The 25,676-nt window shown below is 35.2% G+C and overlaps 1 protein-coding gene across 5 annotated transcripts in view; it reads right to left on the bottom strand.

The window, feature by feature from the left end:
* Vps13a (vacuolar protein sorting 13 homolog A) overlaps positions 1–25,676 on the bottom strand; it is a 216,783-nt gene that overhangs the window by 97,770 nt on the left and 93,337 nt on the right. For all 5 annotated transcript variants that reach the window (XM_052713824.1, XM_052713819.1, XM_052713820.1 and 2 more), the window contains exons 32-39: positions 24,220–24,387; positions 18,364–18,668; positions 11,709–11,856; positions 8,224–8,374; positions 4,464–4,591; positions 3,223–3,392; positions 2,563–2,777; positions 1,293–1,525 (exon numbers count right to left, since the gene is read on the bottom strand). In XM_052713824.1, coding sequence (XP_052569784.1) covers positions 1,293–1,525; positions 2,563–2,777; positions 3,223–3,392; positions 4,464–4,591; positions 8,224–8,374; positions 11,709–11,856; positions 18,364–18,668; positions 24,220–24,387 — 1,518 coding nt within the window. The remainder of the gene's footprint in view (positions 1–1,292; positions 1,526–2,562; positions 2,778–3,222; positions 3,393–4,463; positions 4,592–8,223; positions 8,375–11,708; positions 11,857–18,363; positions 18,669–24,219; positions 24,388–25,676) is intronic.

The raw sequence follows: 25,676 nt of genomic DNA, 5'->3' as shown, positions 1-25,676 counted from the left end.
TAAAGTCTAAAAATAGGTATACATGTTGATAAGATATAAGTATAGGAGTGGCTTTGGGGGAGAAGCTTTTCTCTATGGAGTTGTAAGACTAAGGATGGGTAATCTGCCCCAACTATTGGCAACAAACAATGGTGGAAAGGTACACAGAACAATAGTTACAGATAGTTCAGCTCAAAGCAACTCTTAAATCAAGCCTAGCAAACAAATTTCTTGATTTAACTTCTAATCCTAGGAATAATTCTTTGCATCTCTCTGTTCTACCCTCTCCTATTAAGAGGTAAGGCAAACTTACACCCTACTTCCCATGAAATCCTGAAAACTCAAGAGTCTCTCTTCAATTTTGTAGCCTCATCTCCTATCTGTTGAAGGTGCTTCTGATAATTTTAACAGGAATCTTAAGGCCTTCTGTGTATTCCACGAAGATTTACTCCATTTCAAAAGTCACATCCACTATCTTTTTGAGATTATGCTAAACTAAGTAAGGGTAACATCTTATGCTTCTATAAGATTTTAATGCCATAGAAATTCAGGACAGGAAAGTTGACCAATAATACCCGTAGGTTGTTAGGTTCTGGGGCATTTCTGATAGGAGGATCAACGTACCTTGAGTGGTATCTACCAGTCTGAGATGACCTGCAGATGGAATCTTCCCGCCCCAAAACACTCATTCCACCCTATAAAATATCCAAGCTTCCCTCCCACCAATACACACCATGATACATGTCCACAGTCTCTACTCAAACAGAGAGATTGTGACCCTTCAGTTGTTCTGAATAAAGAACAATTTGCTTTTGAAGATGCCTGTCCACTTTCTTTTATTTCCACATCACCTTTAACAACACACTCCTAATATTGTGAAAGCATCTTCTGTATGACTGAATATTATTGATCATTTCATATTTGGGAATTTTTAGCAAGACTGCACAGGTCATATAGTCATTTCTCTACACTATTATCTCTAATGATTTTCAGATGTTTTTGCAACTTGAAAAGGCTGAGAACTATCAAATGCATTAACTCCTGTTTTTTTTCTGTTTAACCCCTCCCCCAGCCTCTCCCCATCCCACCCCCGCTCCCAAGCATTTTACTGTTCACAGCAAGAAACCAGGCAACTTGGCAATTTCCCTAAACTATATATATGAGAAGTATGCCACAAGTTCCACTTGTAACAAAAGAAAAATATAAACTGCAAGTTTTCTGCCAAGGAGTTCATTCTCCCTGAACTTCCCTATACCAAGTTCTTTATGTAAGTTTTTTTGGGGAGGGGCAATTGAATTAGACAATGAACTCACAGTGGTGATTTTGCCCTTTCTCTTGACTGGAAGAAATGGGCATGCTCTGACTTGGAGATCTTTAATGGCAGCAGTCACTGTATTGCTTTCAGGGTCCCCTTTACAGCAAATTTCACACTGTGTTGTAATGACTAAGGCAGGAGCATCATTTCTTGTCATGTCAGCCACAAACACAATCTCAGGGTTTTTTATAAGAATATTAATTTCCCACTTCCCTAAATCCTGTACAGGTGCTAAAATAGAAATAAATACATACATATTAATTACACATATTACTTATGAAGAGTTAAGGAGAATAGCTACTTTATTCATTCAGAGTGAAATATAAACTTAAAAAAATCATCTATTCCAAAGACATTCATTATGTATTTCTTTTGAGATAGGCAATATCTACCTCCCTCCCCTCAGGGATGGAAATAAAACTACCTTTGTATATGCTATACACACGCTCCACCATCAAACCTCCATTTACTTATAGAAATATGAATCAGAGTATGGGGAAAAGTCTACTGTTTAATGGTAGAACTGGCTCTAAATCAATTTCCAACTCTCCACACTCTTTCAACTATATCATAATCAATATGTAAAAGATAACAGAAAAACTACACATTAAAATCTAGAAGTGAATATAAAAGTTAATGAGTACTTTAAACTAAAACACCATGTTTAATGTAAAGAACAGTTGGTTCATTATCTCTCCTGCTTGTTACTGATTGAAGAGAACAATTACTCAAGTCTCATAATTTCAAATCCCATAAACACACCTTCCAACAATGAAGGCCAGGCAGAATGGCACGTGTTGCTCATCCCAGCAGTGAGGAGGACATAGGCAGGAGGATTAGGAGTTCCTCAGCGTCTCAAGTGATTTTGAGGTCAGCAAGAACTACATGACATGAGACCCTGTCTCAAAAATAGAAAATCAAAACACTACAAACTATAGCCAGGCAGTGATACTGCATGCCTTTAATCCTAGCACTCCCCTAGCTGAGGAAGGTGAATCTCTGAGTTCAATGCTTGCCTGGTCCATAGAGAGAGATCCAGAACAGCCAAAGCCACACAGAGAAACCCTGTCTCAGGCAAAAACAACAACAACAACAAAAAACTATATATAAAAATACTATTTCATTAGTATTAATTTTTATGTATTATTTACATACATACACAAGTATAGACTTTTAATTTATTAATGTTACCCTGAACATTGAAAAGACTAATTAGGGTAACTATAGTTGCAGCAGTAAGACATTAAAGTTGTTATTTGGTAACTAACCTTCTTTAGTAGTCCATGTTTGAACACTGGTTTCTAAAGCCGTACTAGTTGTGTAGGCATCAAAAAAGACATGTGCAACTGTCATCAGAAACTCCACACTTGCACAAACATACATCTCTTGGACAACTACATCAGTCACAGAAGTATCTCTGATGCTTCTATACTTTACATCCACCATGTCCTTTTTGTCAAACCCAAGTGTCAGTCCTATCATTCTGAAAAACATAATGACAATTTGTATGTATGGGTAACTTGAAAATAACCAAACATACCAATAAAGCTTAAAGACCTGTCTATCCTTTTACTGACAGCAAACAAATACTCTGAGAGCACGTCTCTTGGAAAAAATGAACTTATAAAACTTCTACCATATAACTGTTTAACAATGGGGGAATCTATGTCTAAGAAATTATGAAAGTTCTGAATATCAGTTTATATACTCTACTCAAATTCATACATGTCCCATCTAATTGCACTATTTATTTCTATGTATTTAATAAATCCATCAACATTTCAAACATGAACAGATACCATGATGTACTGAACTGAAGTACTCAAGACCTCTCATGAATACACATAGAATAAAGGCAATTTTGAGTATAAGATCTATAATAATGAAGCAATCTTTCCTCAATAGCTCAAAATTATGGCAATACATACCTAGGAGTGGCTTTCATGACATGAGGCCTTTTATCATCTAAAATACAGTTTTTTAATGAGAAAGAAGAAAATGTAGAGCCATCTGTATACAATTTTAAACTACTTATAATATTCTCCAATTTAAATTCAGCAAGTTTTAGAGAAGGATCACGGACATCTGTAAAGAAGGCCTGTGGAAAAGAAATCCACATAGAAATTACACAGAAGCATAGGATTAAAGTATACTTTGTGATATGACTATCTACAAGTTATGACATTGGCTTACATGAAACATCAAATTTTCTATTTTGTTTCTCTTTTAACTATTATGTGTTTTTTTTTTTTTTGGTTGCTGAGTCACCTGTATAGCCCTGCTGTCCTGGTACTTCCTTTACAGTCCATGCTACCCATGAACTCTCATGAACCTGCCTGCTTCTCCCTTCCAATACTGAGATTAAATGTGTGTGCCACCATACCTGACCCTTCTCTCTTTATTCTTTTCTGGATGCCAGGTTCTGAACCCTGTGCATGGCCTTGTGTACACTAACCAGACTTTACTGCTCAACACTGTAAGCCCCAAATTCTCTATTTTCAAAGAGATATTGCTGTGGGATGGTCTGTATGTCAAATGTGTTGCTGATTGGTCAATAAATAAATCACTGATTGGCCAGTAGCCAGACAGTAAGTATAGGCAGGACTAACAGAGAGGAGAATTGAGAGAACAGGAAGGCAGGGAGAGACACTGCCAGCCGCCGCCATGACAAGCAGCATGTGAAGATATTGGTAAGCCATGAGCCACGTGGCAAGGTACAGATTTATAGAAATGGATTAATTTAAGATATAAGAACAGTTAGCAAGAAGCCTGGCACGGCCATACAGTTTGTAAGCAATGTAAGTCTCTGTGTTTTGTTGGTTGGGTCTGAGCGGCTGTGGGACTGGCAAGTGACAGAGGTGACAGAGATTTGTCCTGACTGTGGGACAGGCAGGAAAACTCTAGCTACAGGATATCTAAATAAAAGGCCAAAAAAAAATATGTACTACTTTCAAATTTTGTTTTTAATATTTTTTTGCTATATGAAAGATAACTCATTTAAAAATGAAAGTGTATGAAGAAATTACTGAAAATATCAATCTTTTTTCAGAAGAACATACACTATAAAATACACACAAAATATTAAAACTATTATTTAACAGTTATATATACTTTTTTATTTACATAGTTTCCCTTCAAATATAGACATAGTTTCTCTTCTTCAACTTACCTGTTCAGGCCCTGGACTGTAAAGTGCCATAGTGAGATAATCAGTTCTGAAACTCACGTTAATTGTCGTATTAGCTTGAGAAGCCTGTGGGTGTACCTCCACCACAGCAGCTGTCACCATAGTAGCTGCTATAGAATTAAAGGTGAGGAATAAGAGAAAACAATTATAAGAGCAGGTAGTTAAAGGACCCATGAGATATACCAAATTGTTAATTACAAGAGTACACTAAAATGATAGTCAAGAAAATTCAAAAGCTTAAAAAATTCAGACATGGAAGTCTGGATTAACATTCTTCCATAACTGGAGAGAAAGAATTAAACACTCAGAGTTTCTGTTCCCTCTTGGAGATTATAATCCTACTTTCATATTAGTATCATGAACATGGAGATAATTTCAGAGATTAAATAATGTATAAAATGAACACAAACACACAACATCTAACAGTTTATATTCAAATTTTTCTTTAAAGAAACTAAGATAAAACAATGTATTTTAGATGCCATTTTAAAACTTGCTCAAACTGTGATTCAAATTTTTATTTGAATTTTATTTATTATATGTATTTTCTATACATTTATATTTTAAATAAAAAAATCTATACACATGTATATCTTAATTAGGCTTATAATACAAACACAACAATTCTTTGTTCTCACTTAAGCTAACTCCAGACAAAAGTACCACTATGTCAGGTAATTTATATTAACTTAGATAAACTTATATAAAATGAAATATACATTATCAACTAAATAATTTAATAAAATACTTTAAAAGATCTATTTTAGTTATATATTATGTGCATGAGTGCTGTGCCTATATGTCTGTGTACAATGTACATGCAGTACACATGGGAGCAAGAGGAAGGAATTAGTTTCCCCGGAACTGGAATTACAGAATTTTGAGTTGTCATGTGGGTTCTGGGAATTGAACTCAGATCCTCTGGAAGAGCAGCCATTGCTCTTAGTCAAATGAGCCACCCCTCCAGCCCTTTTCTTTTCATTTCTACATTTCATCTATGTTTCAAAAAGTTCTTCATATCATCTATTCATATTTACTCATTCTCCTGATTGTGGTCTATAATACTCTATTGAAAATTGATATTAAGAATTTGTGCTCTCTCATTTAACCAGTCTTGCTTGAGGGACTATCAATTTTATTAGACTTTCCAATAAAAACTACTTTTTTGGGCATTATTGTATATATGGGGCACATGTTAGTTTCTGTGCACTGAACTTGGGTCAACTCAGATTTCTGGGCTTTCTTGGCAAGCATCTATCCACTATACCACCTGTGTTCCCTTAAAAACTATTTAAGAATTTTGTCATTTTTCACCTATTTGATCTAGTTAGTGATAATTATTTTCTTATTTACTCAAATTTACTGTCTTTCTCTGTCATTCCCCACACTCTTGTGTGACTTTCAGCAGACAGGGACAAGAAAGCAGCTCCAGGAAACAGGAGATCCTTTGTCCAGAGGAGGCCATCTACAAAGGGTTTGCCATGCATAGTTCTTCATGTACTATCAATCAGTGTGTTTTCAATCAAGTGATTTTGCAGTTCTTATGTCACAGTTCATTATACTACTGCCTCTGCTAACTTCACTAAGATCTCTCCAATACAAATAGGTTCTCTTATTTGGCATGTGAATAATTTAATACTAAATCATGTAAACTTTAGTGTACTTCACACTATACCACATTACAGCAGATATTTAAGAACAGAAGCTATTTTACTCTATCATGTACATACGAAGTTGCTTTTTTTTATACATAGTTTATGAAATCTATCTTTTTTCCTGCTCTTCCTTTTTGCATTATTAGGGATCAAAGTCAGGGTCTTGTGTATGCTAAGTATGCAGTCTATCACTAAGCAACACTCTGAGTCTCTTTTTCTGAAGACATTATTCCACTTAATCCCCACCACCCAAGCATTCTGAGTGAGGTGAATGTAATAACCCAACACAATAAGACAAAAACCATAAAGCACTGTGAATTCCTTTTCAAAGAAATTGACTTTCTAGCCTAATCATATGGACAATTTTGGGATCCCTATTAAGTGTGCTACTTTTGGGTTACTACTGTTGTTTGATATCATAGTTTCTTCTTTCCTGATTCTTAATTTATCTTGCTGGAATATATTTTTAGAATAATTTCTTTAGGAGAGGATCAGAAAGGGTTTGACTAAACTATGAGTTACTAAAACAGAATTATGTTGTTTCTACATTTGGGAGTAATATTTGACCATGAATAGAATCCTAGCTTCAAAATCACATTGTTTAGAATTTGAAATACTGTTCTACTGTCTTTTATAATCCAGCAGTCCTAGTTCACCAGGTTTACTGAAAAAGCAACAATAACAAAAATCAATTATCCTTCTAGTTCTTTATAAGTCTATAACAGGTAGCCTGTTTTTCTCTGAAATTTTAAAAATCTAGCAGTTTTAGGCCTAATGTTTTAAGAAATTGTGTTTATGTATGAGTCTTACTTTACTCAATTTGCTTGAAACTGTGTGTTCTCTATGGCTGAGAGCAGGCTTTATAAATGTGGAGGGTTAAACCTAGTTACTTCTTTCAAGTTTTTCTTCCATTGTCTCAGTTATTTCTACCATTAAAACCTAGTATACTGGTACTGGAACTTCTGAACTGAAGCACTACTCTGAATTTTATTTCACTTCCACCTCTATTGTTTCCTTTCTTTATACTATAGGCTAATATTTCAGGTCATAGTCTTGAATGCTTATATTCTAACAGTAAGGTTAGTGTTGTTATTTTTAAAAAATCAGCAATCATGTAATTTATACTTTTTTCCCAAGAACTCTTTTTTGTCTTTGGAAGGGGAAGGTTGACAGTACTGGCAGGATCCATTTAATTACTATTTTCAAATATTAGCAAGTCCTTGTAAAATAAATACCTGTTTTATTTGTTGGCCTACTTTTATTACTCAGTGTTCCACCTCTTTTTCACTCAATATCTACATTTTGATTATCTTTGTTTCTTTCATTCCTGTGTTCTATTGGTTTACCTCATTTTGAACCACTTATAATTAATAATAAAGGATGGGGTTGATTATCCTACCTAGTGAGAATGGGGTTTCATATTATACTGACTTTTGTGTAGGATTCTGAGTAGTAAAGCTCTGAAATATTTCAGGCTTTGCAGAAGCAGGCATTGTTGATTATCAGATTTCACTTTAAGAGAGTCAGATTTGGAATTGCCTATAAAAATTAAAGGAGGTTTATTTTTGAGCCTGAAAATCACCCTAGCACCCTAACTAAGCCCACTCTCCATGTGCTGGTGCTGCAGTTGGAACCAGTCACATTCACACAGCACCTTACCATCAACACTGGAACGAGTTTCTGTCCCATTATGATTCGCCCTATTATTTTTCATCCATCCAACTCTCCAACTTTTGTTAAAATTCATCATCTATAATGATGATCCTATTATCACACTTCTACTATTTTGATATTCCTAAAATATCAATATATATAAGTCATCATATTATATAAGTTATACAACTGAAAATAAAGACTTATAGGGAAGAAAAACAAGAATCCTAAGAATTTTTGTCACAATGGGACTAAGAACATTGATCCAATACATAATCAGCAGAATAACTAAAAACAGATCATTGTCCAAGTGAGATTAGCTAATTAGAGAATTATTAAGTCTTCTTTTACCAAGAACTAGAGGGAAAAAAGTTGGGGGACAGAGAGGCAAGAGATAAAAGCAGAGAAAACAGCCAGACAGGCTAAACACTCACCTCCCGAATGGCAGGAAACACTGGCGGCTCCACTAGTCACAATCTCATGGTTGTTACTTCTAGAAGATGAGGCATAATCATCTCGTCCATACCATATATTGCCATACAATGTTTGAAAGATGGTTGTTAAATCTTCTTGACTAAGAATAAACTGTTAAAAACAAAGTAAGATTTTACAAAAAGAAAATGCACACCTTAAAGGAGAAGATTGCTTTAAAAACAATTATTTTATGTGTGTCACTGTTTTGTCTGTGCACCACAGAAATGCCTGGTTCCAGCAGAGGGCAGAAGAGGGCATCGGATTCCCTAGAACTAGAGTTAGAATCAGTTATAATCTGTCATGTGGGTGCTGAGAATTTCCAGGTCCTCTGGAAGTGTGAAATGCTCTTAACACTGAGATATCTCTCCAGTCCCCAAGATTTGTTTTTCAAAAGTCCTACTTCCTGGGATCATAGGAAAATCAAACATTACCTCTTCACTCACATACTTTTGTTTTGTTTCTGTTTCTTTGGAGACCTGAAACTAATATGAAAGCACAATGTAAAAAGGATCTGCAAATTTCATTCTTGTATGTGTGTGTGTGTGTGTGTGTGTGTGTGTGTGTGATGGGGATAAATGTGTTTATCTATACATACAGAGATCAACATTGGATATCTTGCTTTATCACTTTACACTTTTTTTTTTTTTTGAGACAAGGTCTCACTGAACCTAGAGCTCACCAGGATCTACTTCTGATATTACAAACACTTTTTAACATGGATTATAGGGATCTTAACTCATTTTAATTATTTCTTAACTAATTTTTGCTCACTTCTAAAGCTGTCAAATGTTTAATTTCTATTTTCAAATGAGGTAATTTTAATCTCAGAAAATTTAACTGTTATTTGCACTTGACCTTTGAACTTCAAAGATATAATCTACTTTTCAAAAAGTCCACATGTACCTATTCATACAGTGTATGCTTACAAACTTGCATTCCTTTTTCTAGTACAATACTTAATTTGTGATGACTATAAAACAAGAATTATAACTAGTACAATTACAAACTACGTCTCTTAAATAGTATAATCTATTAAATGACCATCAAATACTGATATTATTCATCATTCTATATACTTGTGAAGCAACCAGACAGATATGCTCGAAGGACTGTAAGAACCCTAGGACTGCTGATCTGTGGCTCCTACATGTCAGAGCAAGCTGTGAATATAACCCTAAAAGAATACTACAAGATGAAAACGCATAAATTGAAGTAAGTGGTATGTATGCATTAAGATTAACAGATTCAATTCTATCTTCTGTGATACTCAAGATCCATGGGGTAGTAATTTAAATATATCTGTTCTGGTGTGTACTACAATAGTGGATAAATGACCTGGTGAATTAGGGAAGAGGGAGGATTCATTTTCTTCATCAGTCTCTTCCAGAGGACTGCCAGTTATTTACAGGCAGTATGTAGCACCATCTCATCATCCTATGTGGATTCTTCCAGGGAAAGAGTAAAGGAATTCAGCAATCCTCTGCACCACAAAACTCTGCTTATAACTGATTCAAGAGCATAGATTCCCCGCCCCACCCCCAGCAGATGGCAGATGTTACTTACAAGCTTCTATGGGTTGTCTTACCAGCATAGAGACTTAACTATTTACCTTAAAAACTCTCTCTTCAACCACTTAAGTTAAAGTACTCATACATGCTAAGATCTTAAAGAATTTTAGTTGGCATGTTCTAAGATCTTAATATAAATTTGACTTATAAGTCTAAATTTCTAAAATTTCTAAATTTCTAAATTTCTAAAATGTTTTTCTGAATAAAAACTAAATAGAAAGTGAAGATGTAAGTTGAGGGAGCAGAGTAAACTTAAGTATGTTTCTTAAAAGTTCCAGATTGTATATTGCTATCACTTCAGCAAAACTTGCAATAGTTTTGATTTCCATTTGTTCCACAGGGGAAAATATGAATTTATGGATATTAGAGTGAAGCAGTGTCAATCAATTTGAAAGTAAAGTGATGTGTGAGGTGATCTACTGTCAACTTCTTTATTTTAGAACTTTCTCTTCCTTTGCTAAGGCATTTCTTTCTTTTTTTTTTTTTTCCCCAGGGCTGAGGACTGAACCCAGGGCCTTCTACCACTGAGCTAAATCCCCAACCCTGCTAAGGCATTTCATATATTACAATAGTATTAAATATCACCAATGATTCCTCAGTTTATTTTGCAAGTATAGACTTTTCAATAAATTCTTGACTAATATATCTACCAACTAGAATATATTTCCTTCATGTAATTTATTACAAATTACAACTATTTTAGTTAAATGTCTATTTTTGTATGTGTATGGTATACATGTGTATTTAAGTACATGTCCACATGTATATATGGAGGCCCAAAGTTGATATTAGATGTCTTCTCAATTGTTCTCTGTTGAGGAATATTAGTTGAAGATATGTTACATTTGTTTATGCTGTGGAACATTTAATGATGCAAAGATGTGTTACAATCTTTTCTGTTGCATTTGTTTAACTCTGTGAAGCTATGTTACTTTGTCTGTCTAAAACACCTGACTGGTCTAATAAAGAGCTAAACAACCAATAGCTAGGCAGGAGAAAGGATAGGCATGGCTGGCAGGCAGAGAGAATACATAGGAGCAAAAATCTGGGAGGAGAAGATCAAAGAGCAAAAGAAAGAAGAGGAGAGAGAAAAACCAGGAGCCAGCCACCTGGCTAAATAGCAAGCCATGGAGTAAGAAGTAAAGAAAAGTATATAGAATAGAGAAAGATCAAAAGCCCAGAGGCAAAAGGTATTTGAGATAATTTAAGTTAAGAAAAGCTGGCTAGACACAAGCCAAGTTAAGGACTGGGTATTCATAAGTCAGAGTAAGTCTCCATGTGTGATTATTTGGGAGCTGGATGGTGGGCCCCCCCCCAAAGAGTAAAGAGTCAAAAGAGTAAAAGCAACCAACTACAGGCCTCTTCTTTATTTACAATTGAACCTAGAACTTCTGAATCAGATAGCCAGTTTGCCCCAGGAGTCTGGTCTCTACCTACTCAGTGCTGAGATTATAGCACTTGCTCAGCGTTTTTTTTTTTTTAACATGGGATCTAGGGAATAAAACTATAGTTCTTATAATTATACCACGTTGTTTCCCCAGACCTTCTTTTCTTTACTTCTTTACTTCCTTGCTATCTATCACACATTCTAGACTACCTTCATCATGAACCCAGTTCATGGTGGTAATTCTCACGAAGACAGAGACATCATAGCTTTTCTGTCACTGTATCTTTAATATCTAGTATAAAGATTAACACATAGCAGGCATTCAAATATCTGATAGAGAATGAATGGAGTAACTTAAATGAATTCTAGTTTCCAAGCTACTATTTAAATTCTGATCAACTTGATTATTCTTAAATTCTAGCCAAGAAATTTATGTTACTAAGATAATACTATCAGCTGTAACAGAAATCAAAATCCATGAAAACACTACCTCCATGGGTTTTAGCTGGCCTTTTACATTAAAACAAGGAACTTCCTTGTACCATTCCCAGGATAAGTTTCGTTCAACAATCACTTCCAGGTTCAAAGGTAGTAGCAGGTCTAGTACTTCCTGGTATGCATCATTAAAAAACTGAGACCTATTGGAAAATATAAATTGTTTTTAACTGTTTTGTATATATTCAGGCAGGAAAACACAGATGTATGATTAACTTTAATGCATCATTCTTCACTAAATAGAAGACATCAGCAACTTGTTTGTGTGAAGAGAAAAATAAAAGTACATATCAAAATGAAATATCTCATCTCACTAGACACCTAGGTGAATTTCTCTAAACTGTTACATATCAAAGAGAAGTACTACTTAAACATAGGATTTATAAACAGTGAAAGGTCAAAACCACTAAGTTGTGTAAAATTACCTCTATAAAATAGGTAAAAAACATACAAGAACTCATTATAAAAACACTTCATAATAATTCATCTATAGCAGAACACTATACTACTTTATAAGAAACTAAGTTGCACCATACACAATTTCTCTATCTGTGGATCAAAACAGCTGAACATAAAAAACTTCACACAAAGATGAAGCATATTTGCCTTTCCAAATGGTTATTATGGCAAAACTGAAAAGGAGTAGATCACTGAATTCCTTCAAGGACAATGTAATTGATCACAGGAGCTTCCTTTGGATCTTCAAGTGACAATAATGGTTACTCTCCAAGAATATTCCTTATGTTTTACTAAGCTTCAAAATTTTAAACTACATGAAGAAGACATGAATTCAATTTTTAGCTATCAGCTCATTAATAGGAAAACATGGGTATAAAAAGGGATTGCTCAGAAAATTTGGTTATGAAACCATTTCATAAACAGCTTATGGAGTAAAACCATATTTAAATAAGTAAACATGCTTGTAATTTCCAATTAATGGTAGTGAGTAAAGATATCTAAAATCCAACAGGGAAATGCTATAATACAAATGGATATGAAACGTTAATGGCTATGTATTACACATGGCTATACGACAAGTTATTTAATTAGCTTAATATTAAAAATTTTATTTTTCACTGAAATACAAACCACAAATATCTCTGGATGCATTTCTTCTCTACAGAAAAAAATATAATTGTGGTGTCAAAAGGTTACTTCCTTTGGAAGAAATTAGAAAACTAATTTTCTTATTAGTTACTACTCAAAACGTTCTCCTATAAACATACACAAATACCTGGAACTTTTCTATTGTTATATTTGATACATATTAATAGCATATGTTTAATTTTTTTAAAATTATATATGTGTCTAAGCTTACATGATTGTATGCACACCCTATGTGTCTATACAATTTTATAGTTTTATTTATATTCTCAGAAAGTTCTATGAAGGAAAAGTCTATGTGTAGCTTATTCTTAGTTATTTTCATAGTGCTTAGCTCAGATGGCTGGCATATGCCATATAATCAATAAATATTTACAGTAAGATTTAAAAAATTAAATAGGCACTTACAAATATGAAGTTATTTGTTTTTATGTTTGATAAAACAGAAACTAAATTGAATTTTCAAATACGAGTTACTTTATTTCACGGAAAACTGGTTCTTTTATGTAACTGAATGATTCTATTTCTGAGAACTCATTGTACAGAAATGATTTATCCTACAATACTGGGGAGACCATCATATAAGTACTGATAAAATATTATGGTTACTTATACAGCAAAATGAAATTGAATCAGCTAATGTGTCTAACAAAGTCAAATAGATTTGCAAAAACACTAAAGAACAAGATGCTTTTAAAACTATATAGTAAAAACACTATAGAAAATGAGTCATACCAGCAACCACTGGAGTCATTAGCCCACCCTGCACCGTCTGGAAACAGGTAAGACCCCATCTCTGGACCGGACAGACCAGGTCCCTAGCCCCTAAGCCACTGGGGCACATTCCGTGCCCCTCCCCCAAAGCCACTGGAGCCCCAGGAACCCACCAGATGCCTCTTCCCCCTCGCTAACAAAACAGGTCCCACCCTGCACCAATTAGGAATAGCTGCTCCCTGAGACAGAGCCCACTGGTGCCCACTGGACTAAGATCTGCTCCCTGAGACACAGAATCCACCAGCACCGACTGGAACAAGAGTCCGGATTAGACCAAGAGCTCCCATTAGACCAAGAATATCAATTGGACCAAAAGAAGCTCCCTCAGACACAGACACCACTTGCATGGAGTGGAGGAAGAGATAGGTATAAACTAGTGCAAAAATACAATCAACAACATAAAGACCAATATGGCACCATCAGAACCTAGTGGTGGTGCTACATCAGCAAGTCCTGAACATCCCAAAGCAGAAGAAGCAGAAGAAATCAACCTTAAAAATGACTTTAAGAAGATAATAGAGGTCTTTAAAGAGGAAATGAAAATTTCCCTTAAAGAATTCGAAGAAAAGACAAACAAAAAATTGAAAGAAATCAATAAATTCCTTAAAGAAAGCCAAGAAAAAGCAATTGAACAGGTGAATGAAACAGTTCAAGATTTGAAAACTGAAACAGAGGCAATAAAGAAGATACAAACTGAGGGAATGCTGGAAATGGAACATCTGAGTAAACAAACAGGAACTACAGATGCAAGCATAACCAACAGAATGCAAGAGATGGAAGAGAGAATCTCTGGCGCTGAGGAAATAGATTCATCAGTCAAAGAAAACACTAAAGCCAAAAAAGTCATAACACAAAACATCAAGGAGCCCCCATGGTACTGGACTAGATAGGCCCTCTGGATAGGCGAGACAATTGTTTAGCTTAAACTGTTTAGGGTGCCCCCAGGCAGTGGGATTGGAACCCAGCCCTAGTGCATCACCCGGCTTTTTGGAGCCTAGTGCCGAATGTGAGACACTTAGCCAGGCTTGGTGCAAGGAGGTAGGGCTTGGACCTGCCTCAACTAAAAGCACCAGGGTCTGCTGACTCCCAATGGGAGAACTTGCCTTGGAGGAGGTTGGAATGGGGGGTGGGTTGGGGGGAAGGCTCGGGTCAGGAGGATGGAGGACAGGGTAATCTGTGGAAGGTTTGTAAAATGAATAGAAAATGTCTTAATAATTAAAAAAAATGAGTCATAACCAGTATAGAAAAATGAGTCAAACCCAGAATCCTTGTCCCCTATACCATTAGTGTAATTCTGAGTCCAGTAAGCTAAATATTCAGATACCTAATTTGAACCTGTTATAAGCAACTTGAATAAATAAAAATCCCATATAACAATAAATATGAATTTTAAGTATGAATTTAAGGGAAAAAAGAATTTATGACACAAAATTTAAAGGACAATTATATTAAGTTAAATATATATGCAAATAAAATAAACCAGAACAAATATAGTAAATTAATTGTTAACTATGGGTAGTTAAATGAGTTAGCAATTTTTATATTCATAATAAAGTTTAATTATTTTGGAGATAAAACAAACCACTACTACAATTTAATTACCTAAAAAATTGATATATAAACAATCAATCTATTTTGAATGCATATCTGCACCTAATTTATATCTACCATTTCTTTAAACCAAGCAAGCCATTAAAAAATTAAGACTTTTAGTTTAGACTCTCCTGGTTAATGTAATACCTTTAGTTTAGAGTTACTACTGTATACTTAGAACTAATAATTAACTTGTAATTAGTGGATGTTTTACTGGATATGACGATGTCTACTTGCAATCTTAGCTTTTGGGAGGCGAAGGCAGGAGGACTGACATGAGTTCAGGACTAGCTACTATACCACATAATACTATCTCTAACAACTAAGCACTAAATAAAAATAATGCAAAAATGTCTCCTTAAATTTCCCTGCAATTTATAAAATTTCTAGACTTAGGTGGACAAATTATTTTAGATTCTTCACTAAGTGCATCATTCATTTTACATCTCAAATGAAGTATGTTTTTTATGTGGTTGCTGTTTTCCCCCTCAGAGTATTTTAATTTGCAGTGATGGGTAGTTCTCCACTCTATCATAACTTTAAAAATAAGAACACCCAAGTTCATCACCTTTTATTTAAGATACAATCCATCAAAAACTTGTCTGCACTCATCTTTTTAGACAGTTTGAATCATCATTTTACAAATATTTCTATTTTCTTTTATAATATCACTAAGCCTTTGTCTTTTATTTCTTACACCTCATTACCCTTCAATATGACTTTCAATTGTTAAAATCCAGTCCCCATAATTTCAGTAATACCTGCTTATCAAAAAATTAGTTTTGTTTCCAATCAAAGCTACTAAATTATCAATACAAAATAAGTACTAGATAAAAAACAACTTATAATACTATGAATTCATGTTTAAGAACAACAAGACCTCAATACAGTATGGTGATATTTTATTTGTATTAAAATGTTATTTGTATGTTAATAAATGAAGTTGCCTGGGGGTCAAAGCTATTAGCAAGCCATAGGAAAGCTGGGTGGTGGTGGTGTGTAATCCCAGCACTTGGTAGGCAGAGCTAGGTAAGTCTCTGTGTGTTCAGGGATACAGCCAGCATTGGATACAAACGCCTTTAGTCTCAATACCAACCATAGAAGACCTGGAGGTCTGTACAGACAGGCAGTGACGAGGCAGTCATGTGGTTGGGTTTACAACCAATGAGAAGGCAGAACAGAAAGTCTATATAAAGACTTTAACACAGGAAGTAGCTGTCTTTCGGAGATGTAGGACCACCGCAGGAGGAAGGGTAAGGTTTTTGCTCTTAGCTCTGACCTCTTGGCTTTCTTCTTCGCATTGGTTCTGTGTTTCTTATTTAATAAGATGGTTGGTTACATCTACAATACAGTCTCCCAGTTTCCCTCCTCTCTCTTCTACCATAGGCTAATTTCTTAAATTTTCAAATGAAATTTTCTTATTTGTTTGTTTGCCTATGAGGGAGAAGACACAACTGTCACAGGCCTCGTCAGTGTCAGAGGGTAGCATAGGGGAGTTGATTCTCTCCTTACACCATGCAGGTCCCATGTATAGAACTCAAGGCTTGAAGGTAAGAGGCTTTACCTGCTAAGTCATCTCACAGGCCTTGTCTGACTCACTTCTAAAGACTCCTCTTATGCAAATTTCTTACATGTCTGCACTCCTCACCATTCTTTCCCACATGCATCAGTCTAAAATCTTATTTAATATTACCTATTCCAACAACCTCGAGGACTAGTCCTGTATTAGTAAACTTTCATAGCTAACTATTTAAACAAGATCTTTCTTTTAATATCCAGAATATATAATCAATTATCTTCTAGGTATCTTTAGATCTCTCCTTATATTTATTTTTATATTCTGTACTTCACAGAAACCAGTACTGCCAGTGTACAGTTTTTATTTTTTGTTCTGTCTTTTCTCAATATATTGCATTAACAAGTAGAATTTTATAAGTATTATAGATAAAAAATTTTTTAGTATCTCCTGTACCCTCTACTCTAACTTCCACATCCACTTGGTAAGTTATTATTGACTCTACTTTTAATTTTCTTGTTAACTGGTGAGCTCTGACTTCATTCATGTACAAACTCTCAGCCTAACCTTCAGTTTTGTCTTCTTTTGAGAAATTTTCCATGATCTTTTCTGTACACTAAATAGTATGCACCACAACAATACAATAAAGTAGGCACTACTTACTGATCCCTTATAAAGTTTTTTTTTCATGATTATACTTGGTCCCAACCCTTTATACATTAAGAGTTGAACTAATGCTTAAATATTCAACTGGTGGAAGCAGTTCCCTTAAGCAAGATGAGAGAGATGAACCAGATTCACATTCATGCTGGAAACACCATCCACCAAAAGGGGGGGGGGGGATTACTGAAGGTTGGGGGTGGGGAAGTGTTAGTGATGGTAGCCCTATGACTTGCTTCAGTTTACTACTATTTTCAGATGACTTACACACAAACAGTAAAAAGAGAAAGACAAAGCAAGGGAACTTCATGAGAATCCAAAGGGACCAAAGATGCTTGGGAGGAACTAAATTTATGGAAGTTTCGCTTATGTTGAAAACAAAATCAATAATCTTAGTTACCACCTAAAGAAACACAGATAAAGAGAAAAACTGAACCTAAAGTTTACAGATGAAAAAATAGGAAATACAACATAATGAAAGAAAAAACAATGAAATAAAAAACAAGAGCCTTGAATTGATGAGCAAAAGGATATAACATAAAATATAAGAAATAAGAGAGATAACATCATAAAGTTTAATGACTAAAAAGGGAATGAATACTCTTATAAGTCATCTATTTCTTAATAAAGTTGCTTAAAAAATATTCAAAACTGACAGAATAGACTGAGCAAAACTATGTGTTGCATAGTGAATATGAGTTTCATGTCAAATTTTTCCATTTCTACCTCATCCTTATAAAGAATTATAAAAACATGAAAATATACTCCCTTCAGATAAGTTTGCAGTTTTTATCATTATCTAAGGAGAAGTTTTCAAATATTTCCAGGTTGTTTTTTGAAAGACTGTGATCTAGCTAGAAGACACTTGAAAAAAAAACAAACCACAAAGTAGAGTAATAATAGAATAAAATCGCACTATAAAGAGAATTCTAAAGATATCAAGTCCTTTAGTCAAAGAATTAAGAATTGATTATTTTACACAAATACACTGTGAAAAGCTTACCTGTATAGTCTCATTTCACTCAACTTTATTGTTATCAAATCAATTACAGGTGGGAGATTACTCTGGGTTTCTTTTACAGTAACAAATGTATTTTTCATTGTAATTAATCCAAAATCAGCAACAAAAACATTCTGAGACACTGGAGACTGTGGGATGAGCACAACAGGAGCTTTTATGTTAACATCCAATGCAAACCTTGAACTTCTTGCAGCCAGTTCCATTACACCATCAGCAGCCATTCCTGCTGCTTGAGCAGTTGCTTCAGCCAAGGCATTTTTAACTGCTTGAAAATTATCTATAAAATCCTACAAAGATATAGAATGGCATAATATTACCTTTAATAAAACATTAAATATATTAAATATAAATTATATTAAACTAATTTTACCTCCATAAAGAACTTGGTACAACAAAGCCCATTGTTTACTTATTATTCCCTGCCGGAAAAACTGAACAACAAATATACAGTGAGAAAACAAAAATCTAGTCATCAGAACAAAACAAGAAAGGGATACTTGAATGTTTCAATGGTATTATTTCCTTATGGTACACTTTCTCTAAGATCTAAGCACTTCTCACAGTTTATAGTATGGATTTAAAAATCTATAAGGTATTTAAGAACTCTAAGGACTGGTGAAATGGTTCACTGTGTAAAAAAAAGTGCCTGCTACCAATGTGAAAACCCAAGTTCGGTCTCCAGGACCCTCAAGAGTAAGAAATGGTCAGGAAAGAAGGTCCAAAACTGAGAATTGGAACTTCACCGAAATAAAGTATACAGCAAAGGAAATAAGCAACTGAGTGAAGCTGAAATCCACAGAATGTGAGAGAATCTTTACCAGCTATACCTCCAATAAAGGATAACTGTCCAGAGTATACAAAGAATTTTGAACAAAACAAACAAACCCAACAATCAACAACTCAAAGGACTGAATCAAAAAAAAAAGGTGGGGGATAGCTCTAAACAGAGAGCTCTCAAAAGAAATAAAAATAGCTACAAAAATATCTTAGAAAGTATTCCCTGACTTTAGGAAAATGCAAATTACATCTAGTTTACCCAGTCAGAAAGGCTAAGGTCAAGGAAACAACTGAAAACAAATTATGGTGAGGATGAGTGGAAAAGGGAGCCCTGTTTCCCTGTTGGTACAGCCACTTTGGAAATCAGTGTGGAAAATTCTCAAAATGATAAAAGCAGATCTACCAGATAGATAACTCAGCTATACCACTCCTTGGCATATGTATGCACAAAGTACTTGACATCCTACTCCACAAATACTTGTCATGTTCATTGCGCTCTAATGACAACAGCTAGTAAATGGAAGCAATCTAAATGTCCTTCAACTGCTGAATGGATAATGAAAATGTGGTACATATATACACTATAGAATACTATTTAGCTATAAAGTAAAGTGAAATCATGAAATTCACAGGTAAATTGATAGAACCAGAAAAGATCACACTGAGTGAGGTAACCCAGAATCAGAAAGACAAATGTTGCATGTTCTCTCTCATTGAGGCTCCTAGCTCCAAATCTTCAGATAGTGAATACATATCCTGTAGAAACTAGAAAAGTAAAATAGTACCACTACATGGATAGTGGGGAGAAAAGGAGAGAGGAATAGCAGGGCACATGTGATCTGGAGAGGGAAAAGGAGGTGTCTCCATATCCTACTACAGATATACTTGCTCAGCCATATTCATTGCCACCCTGTTCACAAAGGCAAGAAAATGGAAACAACCTAAATGTCCTTCTTCAATGAATGGATAATAGACATATGGTAAATATACACAACAGAATTCTATTCAATTGTAAAAAAAAAAATGAAATTCACAGCCAAATGAGTAGCAATAAAATATTATATTGAGTAAAGTGATTCACACCCAAAAAGACACTCCATGTTCTCTCTTATTTGTGAATCCTATCTCTGAATATTTAGATTTGACTACATAAAAACAAGTAACTTCAGAAGTCAGGAAAGCAGGAAGAGCCTGGGCCAGGAGGAAGAAGGAGGATAGGGAAATGCAGATACTATGAAGAGCAAAAGAGGGAAAATTGGTGGTGGTGGTGGTGGTGGTGGGGTGTCACCTGAATAGGAGAGGGAGGACAATACAGAAGGAGAGAGAAGAAGGAAGAAGAGCTACATAATACTAGCCATGTTTTTAAAAGTCATAGGGAAACGTTATTTGATAAGCCTTTTTAAGTGTGTGTATTTTAAATGGAATCATGAGGTGATGATGCTCTCCCCAAGAGCTATAGCCTATTTAACAAAAAACCCAGTGCCAGGCACAGGAAACCTCCTTAGTGTTGCTGGCCACAGTGAGTCTCAAATTCCCCAAACAATACATGCTATTACTATTGCCTTTGGTTGCCTCTCAGAACTTGAAGATAGGAGGACCCTACTGTTGAAGAAATGACACATTTCAGACATAAGACTTGAAGAAACCAAGCTGGAACCGATCTAGAAGCCTCTGCTCTCAGAATTTGCTCTCATAGTATTAGAAGGTGCTATTTAAGATGTTAAAGAGAAAAAACAATCAATAGTCCTACCCAATGGTAAAGTCTATGAACAGAAAAACATAATATTAGGCACAGACTGCCTCCTATTGATAGGCCTTAAGTTCAACTACAGAGCTGTTGGTTACACTCTAGATTAAAGCCCACCCAACTGGAGGGAATCCATGTCTAATACTGTATTTCTAGACATGACTTTGAGGAGAAGTCATGGACCCAAAAAGAAGACCTACTGTGGTGATATATTGTGTACCCCAATAAAGCTTGCCTGGGGATCAGAGGACAAAGCCAGCCACTATATTAAACATAGAGGTCAGGCAGTAGTAACACACACCTTTAATCTCAGCACTAGGAAGGAAGGAAGATGGCAGGGCACAAAATGGTATATAAGGCATGAGTAAACAGGAAGTCTCTCTCTTTAGGCTGAGAATTTCATAGAGGTAAGAACATGGCTGGCTTGTTCTGTTTCTCTGATCTCAGCTTTCACCCCTATATCTGGCTGCAGTTTTTTTTAATTATTAATAAGACCTTTTACGATTTTTGTTACAACCTACTACTGCTTTTTTTTTTTTAAAGAAACTTTAAAAACCTTTTATATGTATAGATGTTTTTCTTGCATGTATGTGTGTGTACCACGAGCAAGCAGTGTCTATTAAGGCCAGAACAGAACATCTGATCCCCAGATATTTGAGTTAGAGATGTTAACCACCATGTAGGTGCTGGGAACCGAACCTTGGTCCCCAGGAGGAGCAGTCTGTGCTGTTAATTGCTGATCCATCACCCCAGCTCCTCCAATTTCTCAAATCAATATAATTTCTAATTATATTCTAAATACCTGTCCTTATGTCCACAATCAGTCTATCTCTTGCTTCTCATCAAAGAAACTTCTTTTTTGCAATACATGGAACTATTACAGAAATTCACAATTGGCCAAAGTGCAGAGATTAAGAGATAGTGTGAGGCTCAACCCTAGTTAGTACATCTACAATGCAAACTCCTACACCCACGGGTCAGGGAACATTGTAGAAGAGGGGGTAGAAAAGATTCTAAAATACAGAGGACCAGGATATTTCGCTGTTAGGTGTTGTTTTCTATATACGACAGAGAAGCTGCATCCATGATAGCTCTAAAATATGATTGCATAAACAAGACACACATAATGAAGAGTGCCAGCTGATATGCCAGTGCGGATAGGGGATTGCCCTATACTACCTATAGATGAAAAGCTACAATCAATGGCTGCTAAGAGAGAAGAATCTGTTTTCTTAAGGTACAAATAGACACAGAAACACACACACACACACACACACACACACACACACACACACACACCCCAATAATAAAGAGGTCATGAAATTGAAATAGGAGTGTGGAGGGGGAACACATGAGGAGTTGGAGAGTACAGAAGAAGGGGTGGAAATTATGTAAATATAGCACTCAATTATGAAATTCTAAAAAAAAAGACCATTTTTAAAAATTGTTCATCTTTGTTTTTGCTGTACAGAAAGACTTTTGGGGGAAACTTCAGTTTAAAAGGTCACTGTCAAGTTAGACAAAGTTCAAAATTCTCAAGTAACAGAAGAGGGCTCCTCATTGCCAAATAAAAACATGAATCCCTTCTTTTTAAATACTGCTGTACTTGGCCTATTTATTCTACTACTGTCTTAGACTTGATTTTCTAGTTCATACACCAATCATCAGAAGCAGTAGAAGCAGTACTGTGAAAGATCAGTGATGCCATAAAACAGAGACAGGGCTAGGAGACATTCCAGAGGGAAAAGCACAGGTAGCATAGCCGTGAGGATGGAGGCTGGATCCTTAGTCCCCACACAGAAAGCCAGGATGGTGTGGTGCCCCTCATCTAAATAGTCAGGAGGAGTGGGTAGGATATGCCTGAAGCAGGCCAAGCTAGCCAAATATGAAAGCTGAATGAGATTCTGCCCCAATAGATAGAGAACAACAGAGGAAGACACACAAACACATACATATGTACTAGTATGTACATACACACATAAGCATGCATAACACACACACACACCACCACCACCACCACCACCACCAACAACAACAACAACAACAAAAGAGACTACAAATTAGTATGACACCATAAAAATTCAATAGCCAACAAGGGTACAATAGGAAAGGAAAACCTTTATGAGAAGCAGAACTAAAGAACTCAGAAGTTCTTTGGCAAAGTCATTTAAAGATTCAATCTAATTTCTTAAAGTCTGTAATATCTACAGAATTACGTTGCATCCAAAGGTATAATTTTCTTAATGTTGACTTCATCTGTATTTGGTATAGTTTTAAAGTTGGAAGGTGGAAAATACAAATGTTTACATTTATGATTTAAACAATAAGAAGTTTAATCAATGCACACCATATAACATATATAATAGATGCATAATTTTATGCAGTACACTATATATTAACATATTAACATGTAAAGAATATTTTTCAATTAACTAAAATATTTGTCAAACTGTTATACAAACAAGGTATAAAACATTTCGGTTGTTATGGTACTCAACATATTATTTTAAATATGTATATATGTGTATCTTAGGGTTTCTAAGAGATTGCTGTTAAGAGATACCACGACCATGGTAACTCTTACAAAGGAAATATTTAACTCAGGATGGTGTAAAATTTCAGAGGTTTAGTCCATTATCCTCCTGGCAGCATGTAGGCAGATGAGCTGGAGAAGGAGCTGAGAGTTCTACATAGTGATCTGCAGGCAACAGGAGGTGAACTGTGCTCCACATTGTGTGCAGCTTGAGTATAACAGACCTCAAAGCCCGCCTCCACAGTGACACACTTCCTCTAACAAGGCCACACCTCCTAACAGTGCCACTCCCTATGAAGACCATTTTATTTTAAGCTACCAATATAGGCATAAAATCTTCCTAGCTTGATCTCTATTCTATTTGAACTTCTTTTAACCCAATGTGATCTTTTACTCAGAAGATACTACATAATTTTTCTATGAATCATTTTTGTACAAAAAAAGCAAAGATGAATGAGTATCCTTTACCTACTTTTAATTTGTAAAATATATTTTTATTAGGCAAGGCATGGCTACACATACATTTAAACCCACCATCTGGCAGGCAGAGGCATGTGGGTCTCTGTAAGTTCCAGGCCAGCCATGTTCATGTCTGGAGACCTTGTTTAAAAAAACAAAACAACAAAAAAAAAAAAACAAAGGTAGATATATATATGTGTGTGCATTTATGTGCATAGTCTGAAATTTTCATACATGCATATAATTTTTTGAGATAGGGTCTCTACACTTAACACATAGCAATTTCTACCTAGAATTTAAAATAATTTATTAAAATACTTACCAATATAGCATATAGAAATTTTGTGACAAACACAACCTCAATGCAACCAACAGTTAAATTAACTCGAGCATCAACCACATTCATATCTGTGTATGCAGAGCCAGCAGTTGCATCCATGTAAGAAATCATTTTGAAGCTGAAAACTTCTTTTCCAGTGATATAAACAGCCTTAATGAGAGAAGAATCCCAATTATTACAATCAATTTTTGAAGTAATGTACCCCAAGATCAAAATAAAATGAAGCAAAATAATAATAAAATATTCTACCATTTGAAAAATCTTCCAGGTATTTGAGTCAGTACAAATGAGGCAACAATTCCAAATGCTTTACGAGAACATGTAACCTAACGTGTTTTCTGTTGTTATCTTTGAGTGTCAGGAAAATAAATAGGTCTACCTTGACCAGTTGTATCTTTTTAGTGGGGAGAACAGATATGCATCTCACTTGGATTTTCTCCTTTGCAATGGCAGTCATCATACAAAATGTCTTTAGTAATTTTCAAAGCTAAAACATAACACCTGCACAATTTACCAGAGCTCAGTGTCTCATTTCTTTAGGTCTGAGGACCCTGAATCACTTTTCTCCCCCACATTCTTTAATGGAATAACTCAATTTTAAACTTCTCATTCTTCATTAGTTGGTTAAGAATCATTTTAATCACTAACAAAGAATTGCCTGGGAGGGGGTTAAAATTTCTACCCCCATAACTACCAGTCAAAAGTATAAGAAACAAGAAACTAATATTTTTAAATTTTGGAACAGAGTATAACATAGTTTTCTTAACTCTTAAATTCTAGAAGCAAGAACGGAGGACTGAAAAGCCATCAAGAAAATCAACCACAATTCCCAAGAAAGCAAAAGTATGATTTTCTTGAAGGCTGAAGTAAGAAGAAAGAAGAAGAAAGAAGAAAGAAGGAAGAAGAAGAAGAAGAAAGAAGAAGGAGAAGGAGGAGGAGGAGGAGGAGGAGAAGGAGAAGGAGAAGGAGAAGGAGAAGGAGAAGGAGAAGGAGAAGGAGAAGGAGAAGGAGAAGGAGAAGGAGAAGGAGAAGGAGAAGGAGAAGGAGAAGGAGAAGGAGAGGAGGAGAAGAAGAAGAAGAAGAAGAAGAAGAAGAAGAAGAAGAAGAAGAAGAAGAAGAAGAAGAAGAAGAAGAAGAAGAAGAAGAAGAAGAAGAAATTATACACAAAAGTACTCTACCATCTAAGAAAATTCAGGTACCTTCAAGGAGAGAAGATTACAGGGATGCCAAATACCATGTAAGTTATGTAAGAACAATTCAGCTAAACCATGAAGGATAACTGAACAGCAATGTTGGAGACCAAGTCCCTGGGAAATGCAAACATAGCACCTCAGTTTGTTATCCTCTCTTGGGAGTGCATAAGAAAAAACTAAGACTGAAATTAGGGTTTTATTTGGTATTGGTTCTAGAAAAATAAGAATACTTCCATCCCATACAAG

The sequence above is a fragment of the Peromyscus californicus genome, unplaced genomic scaffold (genome assembly GCF_007827085.1).
Source record: "Peromyscus californicus insignis strain IS unplaced genomic scaffold, ASM782708v3 Scaffold_4__1_contigs__length_199733344, whole genome shotgun sequence".
Taxonomy (NCBI): domain Eukaryota; kingdom Metazoa; phylum Chordata; class Mammalia; order Rodentia; family Cricetidae; genus Peromyscus; species Peromyscus californicus.
This window is presented reverse-complemented; position numbering and strand designations above follow the sequence as displayed.